Source organism: Giraffa tippelskirchi, chromosome 5 (genome assembly GCF_054371585.1).
Source record: "Giraffa tippelskirchi isolate mGirTip1 chromosome 5, T2T-mGirTip1v1.2.pri, whole genome shotgun sequence".
Classification (NCBI taxonomy): domain Eukaryota; kingdom Metazoa; phylum Chordata; class Mammalia; order Artiodactyla; family Giraffidae; genus Giraffa; species Giraffa tippelskirchi.
Genome location: NC_137279.1, coordinates 38475007 through 38491857, shown reverse-complemented (window position 1 = coordinate 38491857; position 16851 = coordinate 38475007). Strand labels below are relative to the sequence as shown.

Below are 16851 nucleotides of genomic sequence, written 5' to 3'. Positions count from 1 at the left end.
TCAGAAGCAGCCCGCCCAGTTGCACAAAAAGCACAGGGCTCAGCATGCAGCAACCTGGTCCTAATGCCAGCCAGGCAACTACTGTGTCATCTTAGGCAAGTTTCATAATTTCTCTGGGCGTCAGTTTTTTCCATCTTTAGAAATTCCTCAAAGATCAGAGACATCCCTTTCAGCACTGTTTATGATTTAAATTTTAAAAGTTGCAACCCTACACCAATTTCAATGAAAGAGAGAAACAGGAAGCCTCTTCATCCCAAATTTAAGTCAAACTCTCTGACTTAAAAGTCCTCATGATCTGATTAGTCACTGACTGTGCAAACTTTCCATAAGGTTCCTGCAAAACAATGACATTTCCCAATGTTCTGAAATACTGTGATGAAGAAGTCAGAGTGGTAATGATCAAGAAGACGTTCTGAGACCAAGATGCTGAGAGGCAGCAAGGAAAGTATATAGGACTTCCTCTTTTAGGTAGATTCACTTGCCTCTAGGCTTCCTTTCCTCCTGAAGGTTACCCAGCATTAGAAATTCGCATTTTCTCATCTTCCTAGCATCAACACCACCAGGCCTAGGCCATTTTGTGAAATAAGATGTTTCTTTCTCTTGCTCCATGACCTTCCACAACCTCTCCCTTCATCCTCCAAACCTGATTACTTCATGCTGACTACCTCACTGCCCAGACACACCCCCACAGTGCCCAATTCAAGGCCTTCTATGGCCCGGTGCCAACCTCCTTGTCAAGCATTACTGGTACGCATATCCTTTTTGTGCTTTATGCTCGAATCAACTATTTCCTCTAATCCTTTAAATAAAGCCTGGTAGGACAAAACAAGAAGGTGCAGGCTTGGGAGTAAGATTTTGTTCAAATTGTGACTTCTCTAGTTCTGTTGAATTTGGATGTTATATACCACTTGTGAGCTTTAGCTTTCATGTCTGTGAAAATAAGCCCTTTTATTATTGGAATGCTTGAGATGACTGTAAAGCTCAAATAAGTTAACATATGTGAAAATACTCAGGAGTTTGCCTGGCACGTGGTAAGCATTCAAAAAATACTTGCTTCCTTTGTTCTCTCCACCAAGAATGTCCCTTCATCTATGTCTACCCATCAAAATATCAACATCAAGGCTTAAATCAAATCCATGGCTTCTGGTCTCCCATAGCAAGTACTTAAAATTACTCTATTCACATGGATGTTTATAATAGCTTTGTTTCTTATTGTTAAAACTTGCCAAGGAAAAGCAATCAAGATATCCCTCTGTAGGTTGAATGGATAAATTAACTGTGATACATCCAGACAATGGAGTAACACTCAGTGTTAAAAAGAAATGAGCTTTCAAGCCATGGAAAGACATGGACACACTTTAAATGTATATTACTAAGTAAAAGAAGACAATCTGAAAAGACTACATAATATAAATATATATACAAGGCTGTATATTGTCACCCTGCTTATTTAACTTATATGCAGAGTACATCATGAGAAATGCTGGGCTGGAAGAAACACAAGCTGGAATCAAGATTGTCGGGAGAAATATCAATAACCTCAGATATGCAGATGACACCACCCTTATGGCAGAGAGTGAAGAAGAACTAAAGAGCCTCTTGATGAAAGTGAAAGAGGAGAGTGAAAAAGTTGGCTTAAAGCTCAGCGTTCAGAAAACTAAGATCATAGCATCTGGTCCCATCACCTCATGGGAAATAGATGGGAAAACAGCGGAAACAGTGTCAGACTTTATTTTTTGGGGGCTCCAAAATCACTGCTGATGGTAATTGCACCCATGAAATTAAAAGACGCTTACTCCTTGGAAGGAAGGTTATGGCCAACCTAGATAGCATATTTAAAAGCAGAGACATTACTTTGCCAACAAAGGTCTGTCTAGTCAAGGCTATGGTTTTTCCAGCGGTCATGTATGGATGTGAGAGTTGGACGGTGAAGAAAGCTGAGCATAGAAGAATTGATGCTTTTGAACTGTGGTGTTGGAGAAGACTCTTGAGAGTCCCTTGGACTGCAAGGAGATCCAATCAATCCATCCTAAAGGAGATCAGTCCTGGGTGTTCATTGGAAGGACTGATGTTGAAGCTGAAACTCCAATACTTTGGCCACCTCATGCGAAGAGTTGACTCATTGGAAAAGACCCTAATGCTGGGTAGGATTGGGGGCAGGAGGAGAAGGGGACGACAGAGGATGAGATGGTTGGATGGCATCACCAACTCGATGGACATGGGTTTGGGTAGACTCCGGGAGTTGGTGATGGACAGAGAGGCCTGGCATGCTGCAATTCATGGGGTCGCAAAGAGTCAGACACGACTGAGCGACTGAACTGAACTGAACCTGGGCTCGGGGGCTGTCATAAATAGAGCCAAGAACACAGAGTACTCAGAGGCAGCTGATACATGGGCTATCTGACCAACTGACTGAATAATGAGTATGTCCTGTCTAGGAGCAGCTGATGATGCAACTAAAGGTCAGCTGGCCCAGTGTTATCATATACATTAGAGTCACCTGGGAAATCTGTAAAAATGTGTAGATGGCCAGTTTATTCATAAAGATTCAGATTCAAAAGGTCTAGATGGATCCAGTAATCTCATTTTTACAAGCACCCAAGGTTCAAGATTTGAGAATTACTACACTCTACTGTGAACTCCTGAAGGCCCAAACACAGAAAATGTATCTTCAGCCATTCCCTTGGCAAAAATCATGCCTGTCCTAAAGCTGGTGCTCAACTATCAGTATTATTTAATAATTGATTGAATAGTTTATATGATTGCCATATTATTGGTGATTTGAAACAGCACTGACAACTATTGAGCACCTACTATTTGGCAGGTATTACATTCAACTCTAAGAACACAAAGAGAAAGAATACACAGTCCTTAGTTTTGACAAACTTGTATGTCAACTGGGGAGATAATTCCTCCACATAAAACCACTGGTAAAGAGCAATAGGCAATTTGTGCCACAAGGTTCCAAAGAACAGAAAAAGCACTGCAGGCTTTGGCAGCTGAAGGAGAAAAGACGTGGGCTTAGGCCTTGAAAGAGAAAGAGGACCGGGAGAATCCAAAGGCATTGCCTAGAGGAAGGGTCTAGAAATGAGACCATTTTGGTGTATTCAAGAAAAACAGTAAAAACTTATTCAGAACTTAAAACATGCCATGCACTGCATTACTTTTATGAAATTCATTACCTTGTTTGCTTTCAAAATAATACTACTAAGTAGAAATAATAATTACTCATGTTTTATAGATAGGAAGAAATGAGAATCAGTGTTGTTAAGAACTTGCTCAGAATAAACAGGTATTAACTTGAGTTTGATTGAACCTCAAGTTCATGATAACATCCTTTCTCTTTATCTTATTCTATCTTAAGAGTAAAAAAACCCTATGAAAACATTTGTCTGAGGGTTCAAGATTATTTTTAATTTTCAATACTAAACAAAATTAAAAGATTAGGTTTTCGATAGTTGTCAAAATACTCAGATATATCGCAAAATATCTAAACGTTCTCCAGAAAAGAGCTCTTCAGTCAACTCTCCAAGGTTGTTCGTATAGTTCAGGTTGGCAAAGCCATTAGCTGGACTCTAATTAGATGCAACTGTCCTGGCAAGGGGCAGCAGGACAAATAAAGTAGGCGGTAAGTAGGTGATGCAAAGAAGAGTCAGAATAATATCCTTTCCTGACCTCTCTCAGCACCTGAAACACTGAACTATCTGAGAACAAAGATGGAAAATGTCTGATATACAGCATTTATCCAGCAGCCTGTATGGCACTGCTTGCTTCATGAGCTCATCTCTAGAATGTGTGAATTTCTTATTCTGACTCACTGGGATGAGGCTGCCAACCTTATTCTCATGTGGCATTTGTCCTGGAGGGGGTGTATCTGTGGCAGGAGGGAATGATACTCATCAAATGTGAAACCAGGAAGTGGGCTCTGTATTCACTACGTGGGTCTTGCCCTTCCTCACTTGCTATCAGTCAAGATCCCAGGTTGGAGTGGGATGAGATGTGAGTCAGTGGAGGACAGTGCAGAAACAGGTATGCGATGGGAATCGTGGTTCAGCACGCAACCTCCACAAGGATGTGAATGTCTCCTCCCCCAACAATGGGCTTCACGTCAATCAGAGAAGACCTGAGAGATTGTGAAAGCAAAGTCTTATAGGCTCTGAGGGTGTTTCTGAATGAGCCTCCAAAGAGGAAGATGGAATTTTCCATATTTACCCATTACAGTGGGTTGGGAAGGTAGACTCTTCTCCTGGTGGATTTAGTGTATACTCAATGGAAACTCCCTTACAAAGTGAAGGGCCCTGACTTCTAATCAGGCAAGTTCAGAATCCAACTCAGAGAAAAGAATAGGAAGAATGAACAAAAACTGATTATTTGGCCAGTCTTCCATAATCAGGAAAGTTTATCCTCAAAGTGATATTTCTTAGACATGAAGATGTGTGACTTTGAAAATCATGTTGAATAAAGAGTCTATTAAGATGAAAGAACACAAAGAAAAGCCATTTTAACTGTCATTCTAGACTTTCTTTTTCTCTATCACCACCTTCACCCTGGCTGCAAGCCCCTTTTTGCTGTAATCCCTCTTTTTAAACTCTTACTATACTCTCTACTACACAGCCCATGTGATATTCTAATATAGCCCCCTCTCTCTAACCACTTCCACTTTTCTTGTCAAATTTATTTGGTAATGGCTAGCCTCTACTTACTAACCCTCTCCTCTCTATCTCAGAGAAAAGGAACTGTGGTTTCACTGTCCCAAACGCTTAGCAATTAATGGATCCCTAAGAGGAGTATCAGGTATTCAGATAAACAACCAAATGAACCAAAAGCATCCATGTGACATGAACGCACCTTCAAAATTTTGTGATTTGCAATTCTTTATATCCTCAAGGGGAAGATTTTCTTTTATCTGGGTTTCCCTTTCCACATTTGCTGGTGAATTCCTTAAGTACACTAACAGAGGGGTCTGCCAAAACATTTCTAAGAACTCCCATAGAATAGTGACTATAACAAACAAAAAAAAAAAAGACTCACAAATACAGACAACAAAATAGTGGTTACCAGTGAGAGGAGAGGGAAGTGGGAACTGTAAAGTACTAACTGCTGCTGCTGCTGCTAAGTCGCTTCAGTCGTGTCTGACTTTGTGCGACCCCATGGACGGCAGCTCACCAGGCTCCGCCGTCCCTAGGATTCTCCAGGCAAGAATACTGGAGTGGGTTGCCATTTCCTTCTCCAGTGCATGAAAGGGAAAAGTGAAAGTAAAGTCGCTCAGTCGTGTCCGACTCTTAGCGACCCCATGGACTGTAGCCTACCAGGCTTCTCCATCCATGGGATTTTCCAGGCTAACTACCATGTGTAAAATAAGCTACGAGCATGTACTGTACAATACAAGGAATAAAATCAATATTTTATAATAACAATTAATGAAATACAATCTTTAAAAATTGTGAATCACTATTATATACTTGAAAAAACATATAATCTTGTACATCAACTATACCTCAATTTCAAAAAATTAAATTGAAAAAAAGAAACAACTCCCTTCCTCACCTTGGGAATCAGGTAATTTTCAAAATATCCTATTCTTTACCTTGGTGGCTCAGCGGTAAAGAATCCCCCTGCAATGCAGGAGACCTAGGTTCGATCCCTGGGTCGAGAAGATCCCCTGGAGGAAGACATGGCAACCCACTCTAGTACTCTTGCCTAGAGAATCCCATGGACAGAGGAGCCTGGCAGGCTGCAGTCCATAGGGCTGCAGAGAGTCGGACTCAACTGAAGCGACTAAGCAGCAGCAACAGCAAAACAACTGGAAAGGTTGGCTTATAAGGTACCCACTGCATTATCATAAATCTTACAATGCCTTAAACATTATGGCATTTATAAGTAAATGGTTACTGAGCCCCTCAGACTGTGCCCTGACACTTGCTCTGTGCTGTGCATAGTCACTCAGTCATGTCCAACTCTTTGCAACCCCATGAACTGTACCCCACCAGGCTCCTCTGTCCATGGAGATTCTCCAGGCAAGAATACTGGAGTGGGTTGCCATGCCCTCCTCCAGGGGACACTAGCCAACACCATATGTGGCTCAAGGTTTTTTTAAACTGCCCCATTCATCCTTGAGTACAAAGGTGGTAGCACAATTATTATGATCAGTATCTTTCTATCTGAAGTTACTCATTCCCCATCTCATTGGCCATATAAAAGAGTAGGCACTATTGCCTTGGAAAGGCAACCGAGTAGAAATGGACCAGGCATTGGGCTGGGAATAGGAACACTCAGGTCTGGTCATAAGCCAGAACAAGTCCTTTCCTTTCTCAGTTTTGAATTTCCTCATTTTTATGTCCTCATTTTTTAACTCTCAATTAAGATGGTTGAATAAGCAGAGTGGAATGGGGACTGTCTAAGGACTTTTTCAATACCAAAGATTAGGAAAACCATAATATTCAAAAGAGAAAACCCAAATTATTGGTGGATAAGAAGATCCTTTGAACAGATGATCTTTTCAACACAATAATACACAGTAATAAATCCCTCAGCCATAACAAAAGGACAGGTTTTCTCCCCAAGTGGCTCCCTCTGACGGTTAAGGAAGAATCAAGAGTATGTTTTGCGTTGTTTATGCAATGAAGCTCTTAGCCTCATTTTCAGTAAGGCCAAATAATCTTCAAGCTACATTATGGTGTGAACTAAGACCGGTGACTGGTAAAAGTCATCACAGAACAGCAGTGGAATGATGATGGTGGTGGTGGTTAACAGTAATGATAATGACATTTTAAACTAAAGCCCTCCTGTTAAATAATGGAAGAGAAATGAAGCACCTGATGCAAAAATTAAAAGTATGCTCACTTTATAATCCCAATTGAGAAACTAGCTATTGAAGCTAGCCCTCTGTGAAATTCTTACTGAAGAGCTGTATTCAACTAGGTTACCCAGTACTATCAAGCCAGGGAACGCTGAGGATTGCTGAGAGCCCTCAGAAGCTAGAAAGAGGCAGGGAAGGATCCTGGGGGATTCTTCCCTACAGCCTTCAGACGGAGCACGGTACGGCTGACACGCTGATTTTGAATACCTATCCTCCAAAACTGCAAAAGGTTAAATTTCTTTTAAGCTACCAAATTTGCAGTGCCACCCTGTTTGAAAAGATATTTGCATATAGTGTGAAATCACACTTACAACATTAAAATAATTCTTCGAATCAGTCTGACAGAACTAGAAAGGTCCATGGAGATTATCTAGTCTAATCTCCTTATTGTTTAAAAAAAAAAAAAAAGTACAGCTTGGAGTGAATAAATGACTGAGCCAATGCCCCAGTCCAAGTCCCCTTCCTCTTCTATGAATGAATCACACACGGCAATGATTTGTTTTATCAAAATAACCTATGAGGTATTACACATTTGTTAAAGCTTCATTGATTGTGTTATCTGAATTTGTGGCAGAAGATTCAGATCCCTTTTTTAAAAGAATCTTGCTTCCCTTTATTCCAGGTTATAAATCTTCTCCCAGTTTTTCTACATAAGCAATTAATGTCAGGAAAGGAAAAAAATTTAAAACAGCCAGGTGAAATTATTACAGCTTAGAGCCACGGAGTCTTGGCCAGGTGTAATGGAAAGAGACAGGACTAGAATTTAAACCTAGTCCTGATTTATAACCAGACCTTCCTATATTGACCAAGCTCTAAAACAAATTTGTTCCTCACAATAATCAAATTCCAGTTTTGGAAATGATTAAATTGATACTCGGGGAATTTCAGGGAATTTACCCAGAGTCACAAAGCTAAAACACTGGACTGAACTACAATCTTCTAGTTCCTGATCCAATATACTCTCTCCTATACCTCAATGGCTCCCCTAAAATTTTGAGAAGATATGGTGCATTTTTGTATAAAAAGTGTTTTAATTCCTTCATTTAGCTACAAACAAAACACACAAGCCATGGGATATTGGGGAATCCAATTCCATCCCAACACTACCATATATTTTATCTGTGACTATGAGAAATAACCTTTCTACTTTGCTATTCAGCTGCTATCCTTTCATTTCCTAAATAGGAATAACAACAATGTACCTGCTTCCTGAGAACTCTGTATGCAGGTCAAGAAGCAACAGTTAGAACTGGATGTGGAACAACAGACTGGTTCCAAATAGGAAAAGGAGTACGTCAAGGCTGTATATTGTCACCCTGCTTATTTAACTTATATGCAGAGTACATCATGAGAAATGCTGGGCTGGATGAAGCACAAACTGGAATCAAGATTGCCAGGAGAAATATCAATAACCTCAGATATGCAGATGACACCACACTTACAGCAGAAAGTGAAGAACTAAAGAGCCTCTTGATGAAAGTGAAAGAGGAGAGTGAAAAAGTTGGCTTAAAATTCAACACTCAGAACACTAAGATCATGGCACCTGGTCCCATCACTTCATGGCAAATAGATGGGAAACAATGGAAACAGTGACAGATTTTATTTTGGGGGGCTCCAAAATCACTGCAGATGGTGAGTGTAGCCATGAAATTACAACACTTGCTCCTTGGAAGAAAAGTTATGACCAACCTAGACAGCATATTAAAAAGCAGAGACATCACTTTGCCAACAAAGTCAAGTCTAGTCAAAGCTATGGTTTTTCCAGTAGTCATGTATGGATGTGAGAGTTGGACTATAAAGAAAGCTGAGCGTCGAAGAATTGATGCTTTTGAACTGTGGTGTTGGGGAGACTCTTGAGAGTCCCCTGGACTGCAAGGATATCAAACCAGTCCATTCTAAAGGAAATCAGTCCTGAATATTCACTGGAAGGACTGATGCTAAAGCTGAAACTCCCAATAGTTTGGCCACCTGATGCAAAGAACTGACTCATTTGAAAAGACCCTGATGCTGGGAAAGATTGAAAGCGGGAGGAGAAGGGGATGACAGAAGAAGAGATGGTTGGATGGCATCACTGACTCAACGGACATGAGTTTGAGTAAACTCTGGGAGTTGGTGATGGACAGGGAGGCCTGGCGTGCTGCATTCCATGGGGTCACAAAGAGTCAGACACAACTGAGCGGCTGAACTGAAATGAACACTGTACATGGCTCCCTCAACCTAAATGGTCCCAGAAGATTAACATTCCTTAGCCATGAATGCAAAATTCCTGAAGTGGGTGGGAACCTGCGGGTTCTCTGAGAGTGAGGAGTACAGAAATAATTTCTATTAAAAGAAACAGAACTGAAAGGGCAGGGTGGTCAGCCATTAGGCAAGGCTAAGTCTACTCAGGGCTAGCAGCTAGGCACTGAAGTCAGAGAAAAGGAATAGGGAGGTTACATTCCAAGGTCTATACCAAGAGCCTCTCTGCTCACTTTCCATCTCTCCTCTGAGTGTGTACCTTTGTTTCTATTCAAGTGTATATACATGACATTTTCCAGCATGATTCCTGTCCAAACAATCTCTGTCCTATTGAGTACTTGGGTCAGAACCTATATCTAAATTTTTCCTGTAGAAAATATCATCAGTGCATAAACAGTGAACAATATTAGGTGCTCCTGATATTGCTCATCCTCTTACACATGGATGAGCACTTGGCTTCTTGAGAAAAGTGTTCCAGTCTTAACTCTTCAGGAAAAACAAAAAAAAGAGTTGGTTCTCTTTAAAAGCTATTTGAGAACTATTAGTTTTACTGTGGTGCCCCCTAGCGCTATATGAGATGAGACACATTTTCTGTATTTGCCAGCATGTAGACAATGTAAAAGAAGTGAAATCTGGAGCAACAACTTGGGTAATTTTTCCCATATTTTCTTTTGCACAGAATGGAATGAAGTTTGTTCCCTTAGCACACGTCACAAGCCCCTTTGTGTCCTGTCCCCACCTAGATTTTCAACTTCATCTTCGTCCAATTTCTCCAATGAACACTTGCCTCCAACCATTCTGAACAACTTGCCTTTTTACCTAGAAAGCCTTCTGCCCCTACCCAGCCACCATCATTCCTCTTGTCTATTTAAAGAATTTCTACTTTTTTTTAAGATTTTTTGATGTGGATCATTTTTTAAGTCTCTACTGAATTTATTACAAGATTGCTTTTGCTTTATGTTTTGGTTTTTTGGCCCCAAGGCATGTGGGATCCTAGCTCCCCGACCAGGAATCAAACCTTCACCTCCTAATTGGGAGGCAAAGTCTTAACCAGTGGACCACCAGGGAAGTCCCTCTACTCCTAATATCAGCTGAAGCATCACCTCCTCCTCTGGCTTCTACCCTCCCTGAATTTCTGTTTTCCTATCCGTAAGTGAACTGTCTAATGTCTGTTCAACCTAACAAGTCTATACATTTTCAGTAGTATCTCCTTTAAGAGCCTCAAAATACTTAATGACAAATCAGTTCATTACTTTAGGTGTTTTTTAATTCCCATAAAATTGCCCTCCCCTCCTCCAAGGGGATCTTCCCGACCGAGAGATCAAACCCGGATCTCCTGTATTGTAGACAGATCCTTTACCATCTCAACCATCAGGGAAGCCCATAAAATTGCTTCATTTCAGTTCAGTCGCTCAGTCGTGTCTGACTCTTTGCAACCCTGTGGACTACAGTGTGCCAGGCTTCTGAGGCCCAAGAATACTGGAGTGGGTAGCCTATCTCTTCTCCAGGGGATCTTCCCAACCCAGGAATTGAGCCGGGGTCTCCCGCATTGCAGGCAGATTCTTTACCAACTGAGTTATCAGGGAAGCCCATAAAATTGCTTATAAAATGCAAATTCAATTGCATTTAAAATTATTTATTTCCATGTCTATCATTAAAAATGTCTTTAAAAACTTGTTAAAATCACATGGGGACACATCTAATTTGACCTAAAATCTGAGACAAAATTTTTTAAGCAAAAATGCCTCTTATTCTTCCTAAAGGATATAAAGTCCAAGTTATAGTCTGAAACTTCACCAAAAAACTGAATTCTAACTCTGGCCATTGTTGATACAGAACTGGTCAGCTCAATGACCTCCCCTTCTGTCTTCCCCAGGAATAAAAGCGGTAAGAATATAAACCTTTAACTGTGGGTGAGATTTGCTAGTAAATAATCACTAAAAGCAGATCTTTCAAGTGCTCTGATACAGACCTTGAAAGAGCCCAGCTTCAATAGCTCTGAGATACATGGGTAGCTTCTCACCTTATACATCAGCTTTTTTCTGCCATCATTCCCAGCTGAAGTTACAAGGAAGCCTGGAAGCCTGATACTTTAAGTGGCAGCCCCAATAATTGTATTGGTTTTTGTGACTCAATTTTGTAACTTGCATCATGGATATTATTCTACAGTGTCTATTTCTTTCCCCTTTCTAAATAGGTATTTTGCTAATCCAGAATGTTATTTAGAAACATGCATAGTATATGAATAAATACAGATTACACATATCTGTACATATTACACATATCACAAATCTGATTTCCCCCAGTCCCTTCTTAAGAACCAGGGTATCCATAAGCTTAGGCACAAAAATCTATTCACTTAGATTTGTATTTCTCAGATCCTCATACACATTTTATGAGCATAAACTATATATTCATAGGATATTGACCTAGAAGAGATATTTCTGACCATTTGATCCAACTGTCTCATGTTTCAGATGAGAAAATCGGGGTCCAAAGAGGGAAGTGAATTATATAAGGAGTGGGTAAGGTCTTTTTATCTGCCATCTCAAAAACAAAAACTTCTGCTTTTCACAGTAAAACTTAACCAAGTGGTAAGAAAACAAAGATTACTGGATAAACTTGATTGAAAGGAAGGCTGACTGTCAAATGGAGTTTAACAGTTACATATCTATTTTTTTTCCACAGAGTCATCCACACAGGAAAATTTTTATGAAGTTAAAAATTAAATCTAAGAAATTAGGAAAAATCATGATTATTCTCAAATATCTTTCTCCTACTATAAAAGAGATCCAATTTAACTAGGTAAATGATGAGTATTTCAGCTCTATTTCACCTCCTCTATAGATCACTGTAATACAATGTCTTATAAAAGCAGAGCTTTGGTAGGCATCCCCACCTACCTATCCTTCAACCAAAATCCCAAACAATCTTATCCGTGAATTTAGAAAAGCTTCTAGTCTATGTTCCTTCTTCAGCAGTTGCTTTATACCCTTTTCTCTCTGTCTCTCTCCTCTACACACTGCTGCCACCATGACTGATCAAGTTTTGGGAAAAACACACACGACCTCTCTAAGCTATCCTTTCCCTTAACAAAGTGTATGAGATTACAATTAAGGACACATCGTGCTGCCTTGGGTCCCATTAATAGTATAAGAAATTGTGTTAGCTAAAACAGTCTAGTGAGAAATAAGAAAATAATTAATGTCAAGTGAACAATTTCAAATATCTGAGCTGCAGAAAATCTTGTATCTAGAGTATATAAAAACACATTTTTTGAGCAAACAGCTCTAACGTACCTCCTCCATCTTTGCTTCCATTTCTGTGCCAGGACCAGAGAAAGCTAATTCTCTCCCAAAGATCAGCTCACCGTGAACTCCAGTATCCTGGAAACCAGCATTCAGCTGCCCTTCTACGCTCTAGCACAGAATTGCTGGGTGACTTGCTAGAAAGAAACCCCTCTTCTCTGCCTTCCTTGGGTATTGATATTCCAGGGTGGCCCCCTGCCACCAGCTAGCTACACATCTGTATCTGTTTCATGTTTTGCTCTCTCCCATCCTCTGAGCCCTACTGCAATTAATTGTTAAGGCTTGACTGGGGCCATCTGTTCTGGGTTTTGTTTTTTTTTATCATCCCACAGAGCAAGGAAATATGTAACACTGTGGTTGTTTCAAAAAGCAGTCTCAGGGCTCCCGGACCTTGTGAATAAACTCAGCTGTTCTATTTTGGGTTACTCTCTTTGTTTTCTTCTCGGAAGAGCCTAATTCCGGTCTCTGTCTTAGGCATCCTGCCATGGACACTTTGCTCCTCCCCCCACACCCTCTCCCCAAAATCACCTACTCTAATTTCACCCAAAGGGTTCTGCACAGAGAAGGAAATGTGTGGCGTGATGAAGTCAGTATGGGTGTGCTGGGGTGCTCACTGGTCTGCAGACTTGAGCATGACACTAGTACCCTTTGGGAATTTGTGGACAGGAGCACCCTCTGTGGGGCAGTGATCACGACCGCACCCCCATTAGACTGCAGGCACCGAAAACGCGTTTCCTGTAGACAGAGACAAGCCCAGGCATCACCTAGGACTCTGCTCATCTTATCCTGATCTAATTTGAGGTACCCAGTCTCTGACCTGGCCATCAGAAATTAAAGTTCCCATTGTCCGACCTTTACCAGTGAGACTTTTCTAACCAAGAGCAACCACCAGGCAAACAAGAATTATCAGACTAGCCCCAACAAGGGAACACGGGGCCCCTACACATTTATTTTCTTTTTCAGTGGAATCTCCTGCAGTTGAACAACTATGAAAAAAAATAATAATGTAAAAGGGACCAGAATAAAGAGATGGAAAAATGGAAAGAATTTCTTCATTAAGGGGGGGAATATTAAAATGATGATCTTCCACTACATAATGTATTGGACAAAGTGATGTCAGCAAGTTGTGATTGGTAGAGAAAGACTGTGAAAAACAATATCTGATTAGGTTGTTGGGATAAACGTTCAGCCATGTGCACATACAGACATGAACACATATATCTCTGCCCTTAAATATATATGTTAGCTATTTAAAAGAACTTAATATTGATACCTTCAGCATTCTTCAGAAAGCATATCTCCTGGAGTCGATGGGGTTTATGAATACAATGAGAAAGTATAATAATGTAAAACGGAAATAAAAATTTTATTATTTCCGTTTTACATTAATTCCCTGATCATTTGCTTACTAGCAGAACACATAAACCAAGTAGGTATGTCAGGGACTCAAAGCTTCAAAGTGACAGTTCACAAAAGAATATCAGGATTGTGTTGTAAAGAAAAAGATTAATCCAGAAGCAGTGCCCCTGCCCTGTCTCCACTGTGCCTCACCACTGCCACTGCTGAAAAAAAGGAAGGAAAAGAGAGACAGGAGGGTGCTTGACCACATCTTACAATCGCTGAGCAGAAAAGGGAAAACAATTTTGGTGTCAGACTGTTTCCAAGTGACCATCTGTAGCTGCCATCAGCCTGAGCTAGAGGAAAGGACATGTTGGTTGGTGCATCTTACCTGAGCATAGAAGTGCAGACAGATGTAGATGAGACACAGGAGTAGCCCCAGCCCCTGAATTATGGAGGCCACCAGCAATAGCTTGTTCCTCAAGAATCTCCGTCCTGGTGCGTTTCCCACATTCTCGTCCAGGGGTTGGACCCCTTCCATCTTCACAATCTGGATGCAGGGACGATGAAAACTGTGACAGAGGGAAACCTGAGGGAGAACTGACTTCTTCCCCACAAAGAAGGAGATGAAGCCAACACAAGGTGTATCAATTAGAAGATACAAGAGGACCCAGGACCAGAGATAAGAGGCGATTGAAAGAGCAGAGAGGACTCTCTCAGTTTTAATGCTTCAGCTTTTGCAGGCAGGCGGGGGAACTTCTTTGTGACTAATCTGAATTTCCCCTTTACTTTCTTTCTTTTTTTTTCTCTGGGCTAACAGGGAGTTGTTTTTGTGGCATTCCAGTTCTGATTTGAGTGACTGTGAAAAGACAGTCATAAAAGTGCACTATTTTCTTAATTTCTCATTGCACCAGTAACCAAATTGTGGGTCACTTGATAAAGATAAAAATCATCATCCGTTGATGTAGAAGCTCACCTAGCTCTTCCCCAAGGTGTCTTAAATCATAGAGGAAATTTAAGGAAAATGCTAGCTTAAGTTCTTGCTTGTACTTCATTGGGTAACTAAGCATTGAACCCATTCTACAGATTCAGGAAAAAAAGGCACACAAAGATCATCCTTGAACTGAAAAAAAGAAAAAGAAAAGATGAAGATAGGATGGCAAATTATGCAGAATAAAGGAGTGAGATCCTCTAGTTTTAGTCCAATGCATTATAATAAATAAACTAGTATATACTGAGCATATACAATGTGTCAGGCACTGTGCTTAAAACAGCCTTACTATCTTTTTCTCGTTTAATCTTTGAGGCGAATTCAGTAGATACTTATATGACAAATTTTAAGCATAGCAGGAAAGAAGCAGAAGAGTATCCTGACTTTTCCCCTCTTCTCTACTTTACATTTTCTCCATACATAATTTTTGCATGAATGAACAAATGAATAGCTTCAAATAAGCTTTGAAGGTTGTATCTTTCTTTGAGGTCAGGGGTAGACTCAGAACTTGGAAAGTAAGAGTATCTTACCAGTAGGCACTACTTACCCTTTACCACTGAAATGAATGATAAAATGAAATAAATGATAAAATTATTGATAATGGCAAGTTCAAATTAATAAATATTTACTGAGTACACAGTAAGTGCTATGCCATACTGGACAGCACAGGTACACTGGAAGGGCCTGTTTAAAATACAACAACTCTTCCATGGGTTAGTATGTCTCTCTGAGCTCCCCAAAAGCTGCTCAACAGATATTTAAAGAAGGGAAGGAGGGAGGAATTTTTTAATATGAACAAAATAAATGAGCGTATGCAGCCTATTTTTATAGAAAATTGGCATGAGGCACACTCAAAAGGGAAACAGCTTATAGGAAATGGAAAGTGCATTTATTAATACAATAACACAGTTTAAATCAGTTAGTATATGAATTGATACCCTCATTATAATCATCATACCTTATATTTGCAGAACATATTGGTCTTTAAGTTTTTGTCTGAAATATACAGTGACTGAGACACTACACTACATACTCCAAGCCAAAACTGGAAGTCAAGTTCCATCTAAACTTAATTCTAAATAGTTATTCTTATGAGAGTCTAATTCTTGAGTAACAGTTAATAGTTCTAAATAAATAAACATTAAAATCGGTAACTATTTAAAAAACTGACTAAAAGAGCCACGGCAACAACAACAACAAAAAAGCCTAGTATAACTATTGGAAACAATAGAGACCAGCTGAAAAATTGTGAAAATTATTAAGGCTGAAGATAAAAAAATATTTTTAAATAAAAAAATAAACATTTACAGAGTTCACCCTTGTGGCCTAAGCAGCATGTTTTCTCATCGTTAACAGCTTGGCTTCTATGAAGCAAAATGGACAATTACTGATATATAAATTACTCTCTTTACAGACCAATGAGAACTCTGCAACAGAATGAATTTCCAGTTTGGTGATGTCCCAGGAAAGTTAAACCAACTATACCAACACTTGGGCCTGCATATCTGAGGCACACCTCTCATCTCCTACCTGCCATGTTTTACCTACTTGCAATTTTTTATTGACACTTAAATGATGTTTTACAGTTAACTTTCTTTTTAAATTGAATACATTCTCACAACTTCTTCACATTCTTTGTGGGAAGAGGAGAAACACGTGGAAAGATAAATAGCAACTGGGTTGGAAGTTCTGGGCAAGAACTTTTGACAAAATTATGAAAGCATTTCAAAAGTTCATCACTGGGCTGGTGTAGCATTTGGAACAAATGAAGCCATCAATCAGAGATCAATGTCTGGCAGATGGACACAGTCCTCTATTTCCAAAGTTGACATGTTTTTAGAGGTCAAGTATGTCACCTGAATCTGTGTGCAATTTTTTAAAAGCATTTCACAAAGATCCAATACACAGACCCACCAGAGCAAATCAGCCTTGGAATGGAAGCCTCAGTTTTCATTCAAAGCAATTATCTTCCCACAGATCTTCACTCTCCAAATAAACAGCCACTTCAAGACTACAGAAAAGTATAGCGGAAGGGGTTAAGAAAAAGCTTTGACAACTGACAGAACGAACACCTCGTGTTTAGGAAGCAGCAAAACTTTTCTGTGTAGGAAGGTGGT

General features: G+C 40.0%; 1 protein-coding gene across 6 annotated transcripts in view; it reads right to left on the bottom strand.

Moving 5' to 3' along the window:
* The window catches only part of TNFSF4 (TNF superfamily member 4), a 134872-nt gene that overhangs the window by 12050 nt on the left and 105971 nt on the right, over positions 1–16851 (bottom strand). For 2 of the 6 annotated variants that reach the window (XR_014052670.1, XM_081486524.1), the window contains exon 1: positions 12397–12671. Coding sequence is in view for 4 of the 6 variants with exons in the window: in XM_081486524.1 (XP_081342650.1) it covers positions 12397–12417 (21 nt within the window). In the remaining 2 variants the exon portion in view is untranslated. Of the gene's footprint in view, positions 1–12396; positions 12734–14134; positions 14348–16851 lie in introns of those variants that run through there. The other 4 variants (XR_014052669.1, XM_081486523.1, XM_081486522.1 and 1 more) reach the window with 4 other exon arrangements.